Below are 17,687 nucleotides of genomic sequence, written 5' to 3' on the forward strand. Positions count from 1 at the left end.
TGCTGATTTTATTACGAAATTTGATGGCTTTAGTCGGATGCTGAAACTCTTCAGAAGTGGGGTTTTAAAGACATTATGTCTTGAATTACTAATTCGTTCCGCAAGTGTAAACTTGCATCTACCTAAATAAACATTAAGTTAATTAGGGATGATTAGCAGAAACTAACGAGCCTTTAGTGCCATGTCATGATAAACGCGTGCAGCTTCCACACAAAAACAGATACGAAACGGTTAATAAAACTCACTTAATAAAAGGAAAACAATATCAGTAAATAACTTCAGAGCCTTTCTTAATTCGCGACGATTCTATAAGAAACACATTCCCACAATTGCAAGAACTATTCTAAATATTTAAAAGACAGACAATGCCAATAAGGCTCAATTACTTATTCAAAAAAACTACATATCTACCACGTCGTTAAAATAAAGCAGAAAAGGTAAGATTATATAATATCCTTGTTAAAATAGATTATTTCCAGGTCATAAACATTGCTTGAGGTAATATCTTGGTGTCTGTTTCCTACAATGTAAGTTTCACTATCAATAGTGTGTTTTTGAAATATAATGAATATTAAAGATATACATAATGCAAGAGCTAAATCTGCCTATTGCCGGTCTTGCTTTAGGCCTGAAATGTTAAATAAACTATTGATTAGACCATCATCTCTAGATGCCATCGGATATCTTCGATATTAAAACGGTTCAGCCATGATTTTGATATAAATTAAAAATGGAGAAGCGAGGCTTAGCTCGAACAACCAGTACGGTGGATGCAATTAATGCACACCTTCAAAGGCTAACATATTCGCTCGCAATAGTCTGAATATAAATTGAATGAAATTTTCTATATATTCGTTTTGCATTATCTATTTTTGAACTATTATAGCAAGAATGACTATCTCTTTATCTATATCTTACATAATATATCGTTAATGGGTAATACAATTAATGTACATACAAAAGGGTGTTTCCCTTCAAATTCTCGGATAACTAATATATTTAATACATTTATCCTTATATATACTCATATCCTACTTCGATCTGATTAAAATACAGATCTATATTTCGTGTTTTTATACTTTCGATGGCCTACACTAGAGTTGTGAAGACAAGTAAAACGAAATTTTGAACTATAAAAAAACGAAACAAAAAAGGATCTGTATTTTTATCAGATTGATCCTACTTCAACTAATTTTAATTCCGACGCAGACCGAGGGGACCGTCGAATATTTCTTTTCAACCAGGTGTCGAGTTTTGACTCAGTGTTTTGAGAATGGATTCTATTTAGTTTCCCGTTTTCATATGGGGCCTATAATATTATAAAAGTGGGAATTGTTTGAAACCGTTGCTTCGTGGTTTTTTCATTGTTTTATGTAATTCTTAGTTCATCAACAGCTTATTCTGTTTATTGCCAATACCTTGGAATAATTATCATATTCTATCCTTTTCTTTATTTAATTGTATTGTGTATGTATAGATCTACTGCTGTACATGTGCCCCCTATACACGCCTAGTCGGACAGTCAAAACAGTAGGCACATGTTCTAAACAGTTTTCCTTCGTAAATAAAATGTACCTTGAACATGCAAAAATTAGCCAGTTGCAAATAAAAAAAATATCCCAGTCTTAAACCATTCACTGCAAGTTGATCGATAAGCTTATACCGAAATGAAAGATAAAAAAATGCCGTTTTTTTTTTAATACTACATGCGATTTACAACACGGCCCTAAAACACATCATTCTGTCCTCAACTGTGTCTATAACTTTCATAGGTTTGATGCCGGGCCTTCCTCGTTCTCAATCTGTTTCACAGAGGATTACGAAAGTCTTCTAATCCGGCCTAGCAAATGTTCACTGCTGATCAGTGTGCCTCGTTCTCTCAGTTCAAGCCAGTTATCAATTTACAAGCATTAATTATGCTCACCTCTAACACCAAAGATTACTCAATATTTGACAAATCAATATTGTCATTAGAAATTGAAATGAAAATATAGATTTGCTGAGAAAGTGTCGACGAATAAATAGAAATGACAAGTTTCTATTATTTATTTTTAAATGTGCTACGCATTTCCGCAACGCGTTTATACCTTAAATATTGCTATACTTATTAATTCCAGAACAAACTCATTAGAAGATAAACGTAAACACTTTATCTATGACACCTTTTGGCTATTTGCTAACCCCAGTCGCCCGGATGGGTAGAAAAATAAATAATTAGACTCTGATTGGACCCTTACCATAACTTTACTTGTACTAAAGTAAACGTCCACAAATGTGCCAACATTGGAATGGGAGACATATGTCTTTAAATTGACTCATAACGCGGTTAAATAAATGATGCATCATAATGGTTATGTCGCCAGATCATTCAGATCTTGAATGTAACAATAGCACATCTTTCATAGACGTACAGGAGAATTAGGATAATATCGATCCAACTTTTGCCCGAAATTTTTCAGATTACTTCCCTATAGTATGTTATTTTTGCTTGAATAATGCCTTCTGTTGTTTTTTTTTCAGACATTATTACCGCACGACATACAATAACAAACACATGATAGAAAAAAAGCACATAAAATCTGAATTGGTAATACGGAACCATGCTTTCGGTTATATTTACATTGAACGAACGCATTTGATCTAGTGTGTGCATTAGTGCATGTTAAATTTGGATGGCAATTGGAGTATATTTGGCCCTGAAATTTATTATATATATATATTATGAAGCTAATACATAATACTTAGCCCTACTTAAAATTATTTTTGAAAGAGATTATACATGTTGCATGCGGCAGTGGCCAAAACGTTACCCTAAAGGACAATATTGGTGTCAGTCATTATCACATATGTGATAGAACTAATTAAACACGTTCCAAATATAATTTTATCACAGAGATCATTGCTACGATAGCTGAGTAATACAGATTTCCTGAATCGGAAGTGACGAATGCCAAAGGAAAACACGAGTCATACCTCTATATAACTGACTGAAGTGACGAGTGATAACAGATATATATAGGCGAATTTCTGCTCACTAATAATTCCTTCCAAGACAGGATCCACGCCTGTGCAGTCCCCCTGCACGTACTAATAGAATGCTAAAAAATCAACGGGATCCACCATCTCTGATCCCTTTACTCCAAACAAGTTCTTCCTTAGGCGAAAAAGGGCTGGAATCGTCTTCATGTTACCCCAATGGTTCACACCACATTTGAAAATGTTTTGTTAAAAAAAGCAGACTTTGACGCGTTCACATGCATGATTTTAAGAAAGGGATGACCCCTATGCTGGGCACCAAATTTGAAAATCAAAAAGATTCATCCTCTCTCACGGTGGGTTGGATGGCCGAATGGTTAGCGCGTGCGCTCTGTATCATAAGGTCTGTCATTGAGTCAACTACGGCGTGGTTCTACCTGACAAGGAGTGGGGTCGCCTGTCCAACCTCGTGGGTTTTCTCCGGACCCTCCGGTTTCCTCTCATTGAAATAAAATTGAATGGTGAGAATATTTTCACGTGAGTGAAAGATATGGAGGCCAAATGAGACTTGTAGGCGTATTATGTTTTCTGCCCTGTCTTATGTGAAGAACTGGGGTTATGCGAGAATGAAACCTTTAGATATTTAGTGTTCTGAAAACTGTGTTTTGTTGGGGTTTTTTTAAATTGATTTGAATCATTATGACTGTGGAGAGAGAGAGAGAGAGAGAGAGAGAGAGAGAGAGAGACTACTAGGTCATTTCGGGAATAATATATGGGCCAATTTTCTTTCAAGAATACGCTTGCGCGTAGTGGTCCTTAGCTATGTTTCTCCACAAAACCTATAGAATAAAATATTTTTTTCTATAGTTTTCTACATAATGTCATAGAAAACCATAGGATTACACAACTGACTTGAGACTAAAAGTTAGTTGTATAGAAAACTATAGTTTTATTTATACCACCAAATCTATAAAGGAAACACAACTGACTTTAGAATACGCGTTAGTTCTGTAGTAAACTATAGGCTTGTTTTTACCACAAAGGCTATATAGAAATACACAACTGACTCGAGGAAACAAGATAATTCAATAGACAACTATAGTTTTTACCACAAATTCTATAGCAGCACTATTGAATCTATAGACTATTTTTTTTCTCACCCACAGTTTCTATAGGAAATTACACTTGAAAAAAAAAGTGAAAAAAAAACCAAACTTATCTATAGACCGGAGGCTCAGTGCGGGGGGGGGGGGGTCTATCAAATGGGCACAAAACAAAACCCAACTTTTCTAGAGCAAAATTTTGCGTAGAATACGATGCCGAGTGGTAATCAGTCCGCCGTTGGGGCGTTTTCGAGATATTCGGGGTCAAAGGTCAAATGAGTTCATTTGCACTGAAAGTGAATGCGCAGTCATTCTTGTATTATGAAAAGTAGCTGAAAATGATCGAAAGTAATCACACTTTCAATAAAAATGTAAACTTGCTAAATTCACCTTTAGTCTTAGTGACCCTGGAGGTCAAAAGGTGAAATTTACCGTTTTTGCACTAGGAAGATTTAAAGCAATAAAATGTCAACGTAAAATATAAAAATTAAAGAGAAACCTGTTCTAATTAATAATAGGAACATTTCAAATTTATCTTTAGGTGGTCTTAGCACCGAACTTTTACTTTGGAACGTCGAAAATGATCTTACATAACAGAACCAACACACTTTGAAACCTGTTTAAAAAATACGTAAAAACTGTCAAATCGAAATCTCTCCGATTTATTTTTACAACGATTGTTATACATAATGATACTAGTTATCTGAAAAACAATTGAATAGTTTCAGTGTTGAACTGCAGCGTGCAGGCCGCGTGGATTTCCGAGAATCCCAGTCTAGGAAAACCGACGTTAATCAGTGACGGGAAAACACGCATCTGGCGACGAGATTAAAAGTTTGAAAACTTTTTATGAGTTTTTATGAATTTCGCCGGAACATGGACGCAGATAAAACCGACGAATGCATTGTGCATAGTAGTTCACAGGATATATATGTCGTATTGGTAAATGTTAGAGGGGAAAATTTTGACAGGCTTTGTGACGCGGCCTGCAGGCTGGAGTCCAGTCATGGAACTATTTAATTGTTTTTTTCAGACAACTAGTATCATTATGTATATCATTCGTTGTAAAACTAATTCGGAGAGATTTAGATTTAACAGTTTTTACGTATTTTTGAAACAGGCTCCGAAGCGTTTTGGTTCTGTTATGCAAGATCATTTTTGACGTTCCAAAGTAAAAGTTTGGTGCTAAGACCACCTAAAGATAAATTTTAAATGTTCCTATTATTAATTAGAACAGGTTTCGCTTTAGTTTTTATATTTTACGCCGACATTTATTACTTTAAATCTTCCTAGTGCTGAAACGAAAAATGTGACCTTTTGACCTCTGGGGTCACAAAGAAAAAAGGTGAATTTAGCAAGTTTACATTTTTGTTGAAAGTGTGATTACTTTCGATCATTTTCAGCTTATTTTCATGATACAAGAATGACCGCGCATTCACTTTCAGTGCAAATGAACCCATTTGACCTTTGATCCCGAATATCTCGAAAACGCCCAAACGGCGGACTGATTACCACTCGGCATCGTATTCTACGCAAAATTTTACTCTAGAAAAGTTGGGTCTGGTTTTGTGCCCATTTGATGGACACCCTCCGCGTTGAGCCTCCAGACTACTACCGATCCTATACAAAATGATAATTTATTTATTTATTTATTTATTTTTTTTTTAGGCGTGCGGTTATCATTAGTCATCCTTAACATTGTGAAAATGCAATAACACTGAAAATTTGGGCGGCAATGAGTGAATGAATGTGTGCCATAGAGGTGTAGTCAATATATACACCTCCATGATGTGTGCCGATAAGATTCATGGTGGGCCGTTTGCGAAAGTTTTGCTGTCCTTGACCTTGGTTGTTATAGCAAGTAAAATGGCGTCAAAATGGCTGTTCCCGTCACGAAAAAGATTTATTTGACTGAATCGGATGCTTGTAAGCGCAGCTCAAATGTTCAAATATAATGTATTTTAATATAATGACCGGGAGGTTGTTTTCAGGACAGAATGCATATCGATAGATCTAATGTAAACGTTAGATTAAGACATATTCATCAGATCTAATTTAGTAATTATTGAATTATCATGATTTTGACATAATATCTAGCCAATACCCTATATATAACTGCCTGACAAAATGGCCGCTCCTTGTAGTTGTACGCAGATAATATAAAAGTATTTAATACCAAGGTTGTGGACCTTCTTTAGGTCACAATTTTTCTCCGATTTTTAGATTTTATTTTGATGAAACTTATATTAAAATATATGTTATACTTATTGTTTAGTTTATGTCCCCCAATCAAGGCCAAGGCAACTTGGTTCCTTTTGAATTTTGACAGATATTAACACATGGGTTATTGCCATTTTTAGCTTGTTCTCTGCCCATCTCTCGCAAAATGTGGGCATATCTTGCAAGGCAACCACATGTTTGTTGATAAAATATAAGGACCACATGTTGATCGAATGGACTAAACATGAGTGTTGAACACTGTATATAATAATATAATTATATATTAAATTCATATTTTTCAGACTCACCTGTAACAGATATTGTCATCTGTACTTCATTCAACATTTCAATTTCATGAGAGCCCAGAATAAAGAAAACTGTGTTTAAAAATTCCAGGTGAAATGGACCCTTGTTTTTATCATGACCAAGAATCATTTTGAAGTTCTTGGTTTAAAACCTGGTGTAGTTGAGGATGAAGTTAAAAAGGCATACAGAACTCTTGCCAAAAAATGGCATCCTGATAAAAACCAGGAAGCAGGAGCAGAAGATAAATTCAAGGAAATTTCCACCTCCTACGAATATTTAATAAACAAAGACAGGCGGGAGATCTTAGAGCGTGATTTAAAAAAGCAAAAAGAACCGACTTCAAGTTACACTTACACATTTTGGTCACATAATGACTACAAGTCAGATTCTTTCAAAAATGCAGGTTCTGGGGCTACTAATGCTAATAGTACTTCTGGCACTAAACCATCAACATTTCAATACAAATCTAAACGAAGTGAAACTAAAACACAAAGTAAAGAAAACACAAAACCTGGTAAAAAGAAATCACACTGGACGGATTCATTTACTAGCAAAAACAAAAATGATAAACATAAAGCGAAAAAACCCTCCAATCCTATGTATGATGAACCGTTTGTTGAAGATTTATATGAGGATGAAGATTTCCTGTTTAACTATGATCAAGAATTTCATTCAAAACCGAAACACAATCAAAAACCCAACTTTTCGTTTGCCTTTAAATCTTTTGTTGATCAGTTAGATTCAGAATTTGATACTTTCTTCCCTGGTCAGAATTCATTTACCATGGGACTGGGTTTCCCATTATTAAACAGTGGACAACCTGCGCCTAAACCACGTCAAAGAGAAGTAGCACATGAGAATGGTGATGTGGATGGACTGGATGAAGATTATTTGTTTACACCAAGAAAGGGAAACGCACAACATTTTGACCAAGGTATCTGATATATCATTGAGCTTCCCAAACAGTCTTAGCATTATTTGCCTTGTAATTTAATTAAGAACGGGGAGAAGACTGTATAGGGTGTATTGGTAATATTACTAATGATCTGCTCTATTGAACATGACGAGTGAGTCGAAATACCAGAGATTTCCCAATCAACTTTTAATATTGATTATTGGTTAACTTTTTCTCAAACTTTCCTCTCCCTAGAGGTGTCAGTCAAGTATATACGAAAATTCTGTACATATGATACCCTCTTGACCAATCACCATAGCTGAAATACTTGACTACATAACTATTCTGCGCATGAGACTAGCAGATCTGTGACAGGACTAAAATTGATGTCAATTGATGTCAATTCTATAAATTAGTCAACTTTCGAACTGACAATGAAGCCCCCCAAAGAGTGTGTTTGGTCAAAGATGGTACCCTGTTTAACAAAGATTTACTTGGAAATCAAACATTTGTAAAATTACTATCTAGATTCAATAAGGCCGAAGAATCTTATCATTAAATTTAGAATTCTTTTTGGATCTACTTTTTAATTTGTTATTATTGACCTCCAACTAAATTTGAACTTTGCTATATCTATACTAATATTTGTGACTGTCGTTTGTCTGTCTGTCTGTCTGTTCGGGGTTGGCGGCTACACTAGTTCTGCCCCGAGTCTGAAATTTCGGGTATAGGGGTAGCTCGGACCGGGGAGTAACATAGGCCAGGTGGCGTTAGTCTACCACTTCCGGTTTTGGAGTTATGACCCCCGAGCGAAGCCGATTTGTTCGGGATTGTCGGCTACACTAGGTCTGCCCCGAGTCTGAAATTTGGGGTATAGGGGTAACTCGGACCCGGGAGTAACATAGGCCAGGTGGTGTTAGTCTACCACTTCCGGTTTGGGAGTTACATGTATGACCCCCGAGCGAAGTCTGTCTGTTCGGGCTTGGCGGTTACAATAGGTCTACCCCGAGTCTGAAATTTCGGGTATAGGGGTAGCTCGGACCGGGGAGTAACATAGGCCAGGTGGCGTTAGTCTACCACTTCCGGTTTCGGAGTTATGACCCCCGAGCGAAGCCGGTCTGTTCGGGGTTGGCTGCTACACTAGGTCTGTCCCGAGTCTGAAATTTGGGGTATAGGGGTAGCTCGGACCAGGGTGTAATATAGGCCAGGTGGCGTTAGTCTACCACTTCCGGTTTCGGAGTTATGACCCCCGAGCGAAGTCTGTCTGTTCGGGGTTGGCGGCTACAATAGGTCTACCCCGAGTCTGAAATTTGGGGTATAGGGGTAGCACGGACCGAGGAGTAACATAGGCCAGGAGGCGTGAGTCTACCACTTCCGGTTTCGGAGTTATGACCCCCGAGCGAAGCCGGTCTGTTCGGGGTTGGCGGCTACACTAGGTCTGCCCCCGAGTCTGAAATTTGGGTTATAGGGGTAGCTCGGACCGGGGAGTAACATAGGCCAGGTGGCGTTACTCTACCACTTCCGGCTTTGGAGTTATGACCCCCGAGCGAAGCCGGGTATCCTGCTAGTCTTCAATATTTGGCAGATCTTGCACATTCTCTTCAATTTGAAATGTGTTGTAATTTGATTACTGATTACTTTTTCAGGCCAAGCAGACACAAAGTTTAAGTGTAACTTTTGTTCAAAAATGTTCACAGCTTCAATGTTGGTAAGAAGTATTTTTTTTTTCCTTTGTTACATAGAGATAATTTGATGTCATAGGATTGTGACATTTTAATATTGAGTTATATTTTGCTTATAAATGAATTAAGAAAGGAGAGAATATCTTTTAAACTCAAAGAACTGTTTTGAATTTATAAGTGGGAAAGATTTCAATTTAAATAAATAACGCATTTCCTTGAAATATTAAAAACATGGTGACATTTTGTTTTTACATAGATTAAACATGAGTTGAAATGTGGTAAATGGAAAGTTGATGATGATGAGGAGGAGGATGAAGAATCAGATTATTATAATGAATCTCATCCTTCCTATTTCACTACACAGAGAAAACCACACACTGATTGGCAAGATTCACATAATGATCTAATAAACCAAATCAGACAAGCAAAGAAAATCTCTAGGAGGATGAAAGCATCTCATGAAAATGGTATTATTGGGGTTTTTTTTTTACTCAATTCTATTATATTCATATGCATGAATAATATCAATTATTCTACTATTCATAGAAAATATTTTCCTTACTCCCTAAACTGCAAGCTTCAATAACAGTAGCACTGATCAATCACCAGTCGCCAACCTAACCTCATGAGTTTTCTTCAGATAATCTGAAAAGTTCGATCTCCAGTCTCCTGCTGGACGTCATGAGTTCAAGACAAGACACAATACATTTATTAGCCGCATGTTCAATTCAAAGTCATATAATTACAATCAGGTTGATTCGGTCTTCAGATGCCTGAGTAACACCATTAATTTCCTCCAGGTACTCTGTTTGATTCAACCATTGATTCAACCTCCAGGCACTTGCCTAACCTCATGTGTTTTACCTATTTCTAAAGAATGGCGCATCCAAGCGAATTAAGGTACCATAGTGAAAACTACATCTAGCATCTCTCTAATTGCTTTACAGAAAGTGAACAAAAAAATCTTTGTAGATTTTCTCTGTGTACTCTGTTTTCTAGTGCTGCCACTGCTGTCACAATACGTAATGCGATTCAGGTGATACAATACAATTCATATCATGATTCATAACCAGGTCGATATTTACCAAGAAAACAACAGGATAATTGATATTTTTAATCTTGCTGATGTCAAAGAAATAAAACTGTTTTATGTCACAATATTGATGTGGATCAAAATAAGTATCAAAACAATTTAAGAGTGTTTGTGTACCAATGTGTGGCATGGATAATTATTACAAAAAGAAACCATAAAAAAGAATCGTAATACATCAATTCAACATCTCACAAATCAATATGCAAATCGCGAGAAGGTGATCGCGATAATTGATTTAATGATATATTGTGCCAGCTCTACTGTTTTCTTCTCTTTTTCTAATGACCCCTATGCATAAATGTAGTGTGTGTTAGTCCCAAAATGAACAAAATCACAGATGTGTTTGATTTTCATAGAAATCGAACTGTCACTTGCCCCTCCCCTTTATGCAAATACATGTTGTGACAAACATTTAGATGAAACTGATTTAGAATCAGGTGCTACTTAAAATATATACTAAAGATTAAAGATCTTGGATGAGTTTAATTTTGGTGCGTATCACACTGCAACTTATTGGGTTATGGCCTCTGTCTTTTTAACACAAAATGCAAAGTATGTACGAAATTTGTGCACACACACACCCCCCCCCCACAACGCAACTTCTCAGGTTTAGGCTCCTGTCTTCTATGCAAAATGTATAACAAAATTCGTTGGCTGTTAGGCATTGAGATGGGATCACGAGAGGATGAACCCCATCAATATTCAGCATTTATTCTTGAGTTAGCTTCCTTTCTCAAATTGTGAATTGTTGGGGTCATGAGAGGAGGAACTCTAACTAAAGTATTGATTTTCAGCATTCCTTACCCATCTGTTCTGGAATTACCCCTTTTTTCAAAAATCCTTGCGAATATGATGTAGGCTACAGTTTTTAGGGCAATTAGAGGATGAGCCCTCTCGATTTTCCCTGTCTTGCGTCGATCTCAGATTGTAGAATGTGGACATACCTTGCCTCAACCTCAGCTTGTTGTCCCCCGCCTTTCGAAGAAAGCAGGGGACTATTAAAATGGGTTCGTCCGTCTGTCTGTCCGTCTGTCCGTCCGTCTGTCTGTCCGTCTGTCTGTCCGTCACACTTTTTGGGACACAATAACTCTCTTCCTAATTGAGCTAGAATGTTCAAACTTGGTGTATGTGTTTATTAGGTCAATGCCTTGATGGAGTTCGAAGATGAGCATTTTCCGCTTAGGGTAAGCAGAGATAAGCAATTTGATTGGTTGATGCTTTGGGACACGATAACTCTCTTCCTAATTGGGCTAGAATGTTCAAACTTGGTGTATGTGTTGATTAGGTCAATGCCTTGATGGAGTTCGAAGATGAGCATTTTCCGCTTAGGGTAAGCAGAGATAAGCAATTTGATTGGTTGATGCTTTGGGACACGATAACTTTTAATTGAGCTAGAATGTTCAAACTTGGTGTATGTGTTTATTAGGTCAATGCCTTGATGGAGTTCGAAGATGAGCATTTTCCGCTTAGGGTAAGCAGAGATAAGCAATTTGATTGGTTGATACTTTGGGGCACGATAACTCTCTTCCTAATTGAGCTAGAATGTTCAAACTTGGTGTATGTGTTGATTAGGTCAATGCCTTGATGGAGTTCGAAGATGAGCATTTTCCGCTTAGGGTAAGCAGAGATAAGCAATTTGATTGGTTGATGCTTTGGGACACGATAACTTTAGTTCTAATTAAGTGAGATTGATGAAACTTGGTGTATAGTTTCATTACAGTAATACCTTGACTAAGTTTGATAATGAGCATTTTCTGCTCAGGGTAAGCAGAGCGATACGCAATTTGATTTTTATATGTGTCCTCTAATTATTTTCCTATTTCGGCGGGGGACATCAGCCTCACTGTTGGCTTGTTTATCTTATTTTGAGATGATCATTTTTTTTATTGTAGAATCTGTCTTATGTAAATATTGTGGAATTGGTTTTAATAAGATCGTAATAGATCGTCATACATTATTTTGTGAGAGACGGTTTAAGCAACAACAACGTACATTTCAAACACCAGATGGTAGATCTAAGTTTGAGCGAGCTAAAGAGGTTTGTTTTATTTTAATTATAGTCCTTTATAAGTTTCAAAGAGACTTTTCAGTCATTCTAAACTAATGGAAGCTACAAAATTATATCCTGGGATTGAGATCTTCTAAATGAACATTACATTACCTGTAATGGTATGCAGGTATGCAGCTTAACAATTTTTTAACAAAGTGGCAGGAAAATTATATTCTTTTAATTATTGATGTATTTATTGAGGGCTTGTATGGTTATTTTTTTTTCCCTATTAACAGTATGCAAGAGATATACCCCAATCTAATCCTGATATTAATCCAGAAAATGAAGATGTCTCAAATGCCAAGCAGCATGATCAAGAAAAGTACATGGGTAATACTATTAATCCATTTCTTCATCTTTACTACAGATTAAATTTGACATATTGAACTTGCAGGTCTTTATTTTGGCTTCAATGTAAATTATTATTTAGACATTTATTCACATGACAAGCCTATAATCAACTCTCTAGAACATTGGATGGCCGAGATATAAATGGATTTGAACACCCACAAGATTTAAAAATTTAACAATAAAATAGTACCATTGCTAAAACAATAAGCAATCTACGATACATCTTGTCAAAACTTTATACCCTCATAACTTCGCTCAAAATAAAGTAATTTGAATAAAATTTTCAATATATTCATCTTTCATTATCTATTTTTGTACTATTGTAGCAAGAACGACCAACTCTGTATCTAAATCTTTTCAAAATGTATCTAAGATTTTAAAGCTGATTATTAGAGAGGAGCACAGATAAAATAGACTATGATCAACCAATAATAATATGAATTAAATATTTAAGAATTATTGGTTTCAAGAGAGTTAAAACATTTGGGACACCGATTTTCACCATACTGCAGTAATAGATAATGAAGAACCATATTTCATGTTTTATATTGACGTCGCCCCTGTTCGTCCATGTGTTCGGACGTCCATTCATATTTTGTTTTTCGTCAAAATTTTTATCAGATTTTGAGGAAACTTGAAATATAGGTTTATATCCCAAAGATCTTGGTTCTTTTCGATATGGCCCCAGATTGTATGAAAAATCACGTTTTTGGCTTATGGAACCTCTAGAGGTCGCAATTTTGATGAAACTTAAAATATATGTTTATGTCCGAAAGATCTCGGTACCCATCAATATTGACGCATATCGGACCATAACTTCCTGGATTATGGCCCCTGATTGTATAAAAAATCACGTTTGTAGCTTGTTATTCCTTTAGAGGTCACAATTTTTATTTGATTTTAAAAACCGTTCAAATATATCACCATCAATATCAGATGGAGATTGTATGACAAAATGGCTGCTCCCCTTGACACAAATACTTACAGCACATGGTGTGCCAAAAAAATGTTACCCATTCTGAGAATGGGTGCATGGATTGGGCGTATCATTGATATTGATACATGTCGGTTGTCGGACTGTAACATCCTTGATTATTGCCCCTGGTTGTACGAAAAATCCCTTTTTTGGGGAGCATATCTTGCATGGCCACTGCTTGTTAATTTTTATGATTATGTTTTAGGGAGAACTTTTTCATCTAATGATAATCCATCAAACTCCAAATCCAAGATGTCAAGGTATTTTGTGTTTTGTTTGTATATAATACAGGAACTTATGACTATTAAAGTTAATAAATGTTCAGCTAATATACTCGTAATATTTTGTTTTCAAATGTTTTGAATGAAAAAGATATGCTTTTGAGTACACCCAATACTGTCAGCAGAAAATACGTATTTCAGATATATGAACTTTAATTACTGTACAGACTTTTTACAATCTGATTAGAATCAGATTTTTTTTCATTTTTTTTTCGTTATATTCCCTAAATTATATTCTAACAGACTCAGTTTTACTGAAAATATGTCAAGTTTTATTTTTGTGTTGTGTTTTTATCCGCCCACATGTTAATGTGGTTGTATATTCTTTTTTTATATGCCCACTATTATTTCGTTACCATGTCCTTCGATCTGTCAACAAATGATTTGTGAATGCAATAGAGGTTAAGAGTTATTGTCAGATTCTTTTCAAATTTTGATGAATTTTATCAGCGTTCCGTGACTTTCCAGCTTGGAGTTACCCTCCTTGTTACCCTCCTAGGCCATTATAACCTTGTGAATGCGATAGAAGCTGTGTTTTCAAATTTGGTGTGAAGCATTGAAGTCATGAGAGAACAAAGCCTATCAATATTCAGCATATAAATTCCGAAGTTGTGTCCCTTTTTTAGTGACATGGGCGTATTTTAGTTGTGTACCATAAACAACCAATGAAAATCGAGTTATTCCAATCACCCTAAAACATCGTCCAATGATTTATTTATCAACTCATTATAGTATAGTCTCATGCATTATGAAGTTGATGTCAGCTGTTCTAACCATACATTTTATATATCTTATTTAGGGTAAAAAATCAGAATTATATAGTATAAGAACAAAATATAAAGATATCATTTTTAATCACATTTGACTTTTTAATAAAGAAAGGATAATAATAATTACTTCAGTCTAAGAATGACATACTCATTGATCAACTTGTTTCTTATGTGCAATATAAAAGGATATCTCAAAATGACCCTGTTACATGGCGTAGTTCAAATTCACAGAATATATTTATGTCACAGAAGATGAGGGGACTACATATTCCATACCATGATCCACTCTGACTACATTTCAACAGTATTAACAGCATATTTGATTGTATTTTATTGTTTTCTTTCAGTTCTAAATTTAGAAGACCTAGCTCAGGTCTCGGTGTGAATGGGTCAGGTTTTGGTAGTAAGAAACATGGTAACGGATGTAGTTCTTGTTCATTAAGGTATGGAAACAATGCCAAGTTCTATTGTAGCTGTGGAACCAAGAAATCTGCACTTTGATGATGTGTGAATATAATAAATAATTTCTAACACAGGGATTATACTTTTTTATACAAGAAATATGCATTATTTTTTATGAGCATGTTTTGTGGATTTGGCGCTATATAATAAATGGACATATTATTTATTATTATTTGGAATGTAATATGTGCAAATGAACTATTTTGCATGCAGGAAAGACATATTGAAAATTAAAGCATTGTCTTTATAATAGTTTCTGTTGACAACTGCCTTTATATATAATAGTTAATGTCATATTATTTCCATTTTTATACACCTCACTTGGAAATGTGGTCTTATATTGTCATTGTCCCCACCCATCTGTCAACCACAATTGTTTATGCTATGGTGAACACACTAAGACTACATTTATCATGTTTTTGAAATTTATATATGTTGTTTACATTAGTGATACAAAGAATCCTAATTAAATTCAACAATTTCCATTAATTACTTCTAGAGTTATGGCCCTTGTTTCACTTTGTCGAACCTCAGTCTGTGAATTTTTCAAATTAGTGAATCGAAGAGCCATCAACAATTTCTAGATTTAAGGCCCTTGTTTCACTCTGTAGAACCTTATGACATCAGTAAATTGATATCGGTAAATGCTTCCACTACCTAATAAATATGTGACAACTCTTGTTAAACTAAGGCAATGTAGCTGCTGTGGACATATGTTTTGTTGCCTGGCAACCTATCTTTAATTCATTTTATAATAACTGTTATCACAAACGTGTATTATTGATCTTGCAATGCAATGTGCTATTACTAATTATTTATTCATTTATTCATTTATTATTATTGCAATCGTATATTTGTTTATAAATTTACTTATTTTATAATATAGAAAGATTTTTTTTGTGTAGTTTTTTTCACTCACATTTCATATCTATTCTTATCATTGAACATTTATTTAACATTCATACTTTTATTTTTTTTTGTTTTGTGTTATATGTTTATTTTAATAATGTCTAGTATTATAATGACCAGGTAAAATTTGAAAGCTTAATTTAATTTTAAACTTATGTTAATGGAAAATATTTATTTGAAATTATCTTCTTAACTACCGTATATCATTAAGCTGGCTGATTTGTGGTTTTTGAAGCTTAACTTGTGAATAAATCGGAAACTGCTATATTTTGGGGATTTAGTTATCATTTGGAGACAAGGCAAATTAGTAAATTAGAGATTTTCCTCCCTTGAATAATATCTGAAAGTAGTTATCTCAAGTGATTGTGGTTACATTCGAAAGTAGTTATCTCAAGTGATTGTCATTAATAACTGAATAAAACTGATCTAAATTTACAATTTACATTACAATATTCAGTATGGCTATATCATTACTTCTAATTATCAAATTAATTATTTGTATATCATATGCCTTATCTTCTGTGTGTCTCGGATGAGCTGAGCTTATCTCATCTTTAGTTACCTTACAAGACCAAATCTCATTTTAATAAAATGTAATAGTCAAGGCATTTCAATCAGAAGAAGCAAAAAATAGCATAACTTACATTATATGATATACAAAATGAAATTTAAGATTTGCTCAGAGTTGTTTAAGATCTGTTTTATTTGAAATGTAGAGAATATTTTTAATGTGATAAGAATAAAACTGTGATATAACGATATACCTAATGTTATTCTTTTGTTTATTTTCCTGTAATATGTTTATTAATTATTGAAAATGATATTTACAGAAACTACTTTTTTATTTATTGTTTTTGACATGTTATCATAAATTTAAATTATAAGCAAACATTCTTTTTGTAATAAAGATACCAATTTCTTGTCTACTTTGAACTCAATCTGAAATTAATATCACCAATAATAATTGATGTTTTAAGCCAATTAAAGATGCATTATGTAGGAGCAAAATCTTCCTATTGCAGGTTTTTTTTCTTGCTTTAAATGACATTCATCACCAGGCCCGTAATTAGGGATGGGGGGTCGCAGGGGGAGGGGGGGGAAACACCTTCCTGCAAAATGTTTTGCCCCCCCCCCCCTTGTGAAAAAATTGTCGGCCATAAAAACAATAGATATACATTGTCCGTCAACTTTACAGCACCCATGAGAACACTTCCCGCCCCCATTGTTGCTGTGAACTAGCTAAAGCCCTGTTTATCACATGACAAGCCAAGCACTGGGCAAAATGTCAGGGTATCACTAATTGGCAACCCGACTGTTGTCTGCCAGCTTATTGTGTGCTAGCTTGACTGAGGGAGCGATTGTTATTTCTTGATCAAATGGTTAGGCGGTTTTAGGAACATTCAGGGGTGTTAACGTACATTGGCCTCAATATGTATGATAAATGGACAGTAAGTAACGAAAAATACATTCTAAAAAATGGACCCTCTCTATATGTATTGAGCTGACTGACATGGCGTCTAACAACAGTTTATTTATAGCTTGCGGTATCTCCCGACACATACAAAGTTTTCAGAGGGGAGAGAGAAAGGGGTTTAAAGTCAACTCGACACAAA

The 17,687-nt window shown here is 35.1% G+C and overlaps 1 protein-coding gene across 3 annotated transcripts; it reads left to right on the plus strand.

Moving 5' to 3' along the window:
• The first annotated feature begins 5,920 nt into the window (after nt 1–5,920).
• Nucleotides 5,921–16,992, plus strand: LOC126830008 (uncharacterized). 3 transcript variants are annotated; one of them, XM_050560204.2, is made up of 8 exons: nt 5,921–6,005; nt 6,602–7,539; nt 9,147–9,208; nt 9,439–9,649; nt 12,168–12,313; nt 12,562–12,655; nt 13,858–13,912; nt 15,051–16,992. In XM_050560204.2, the coding sequence occupies exons 2-8, from the start codon at nt 6,720–6,722 to the stop codon at nt 15,202–15,204; spliced, it is 1,542 nt and encodes a 513-aa protein (XP_050416161.1). In that variant the 5' UTR covers nt 5,921–6,005; nt 6,602–6,719; the 3' UTR covers nt 15,205–16,992. The 3 variants fall into 3 exon arrangements, with proteins under 3 accessions (XP_050416161.1, XP_050416162.1, XP_050416160.1); XM_050560205.2 differs by having other exon boundaries at nt 5,985–6,103; XM_050560203.2 differs by having other exon boundaries at nt 6,004–6,137.
• Nucleotides 16,993–17,687: the final 695 nt, after the last annotated feature.

The sequence above is a fragment of the Patella vulgata genome, chromosome 8 (assembly GCF_932274485.2).
Source record: "Patella vulgata chromosome 8, xgPatVulg1.2, whole genome shotgun sequence".
Classification (NCBI taxonomy): Eukaryota; Metazoa; Mollusca; class Gastropoda; family Patellidae; genus Patella; species Patella vulgata.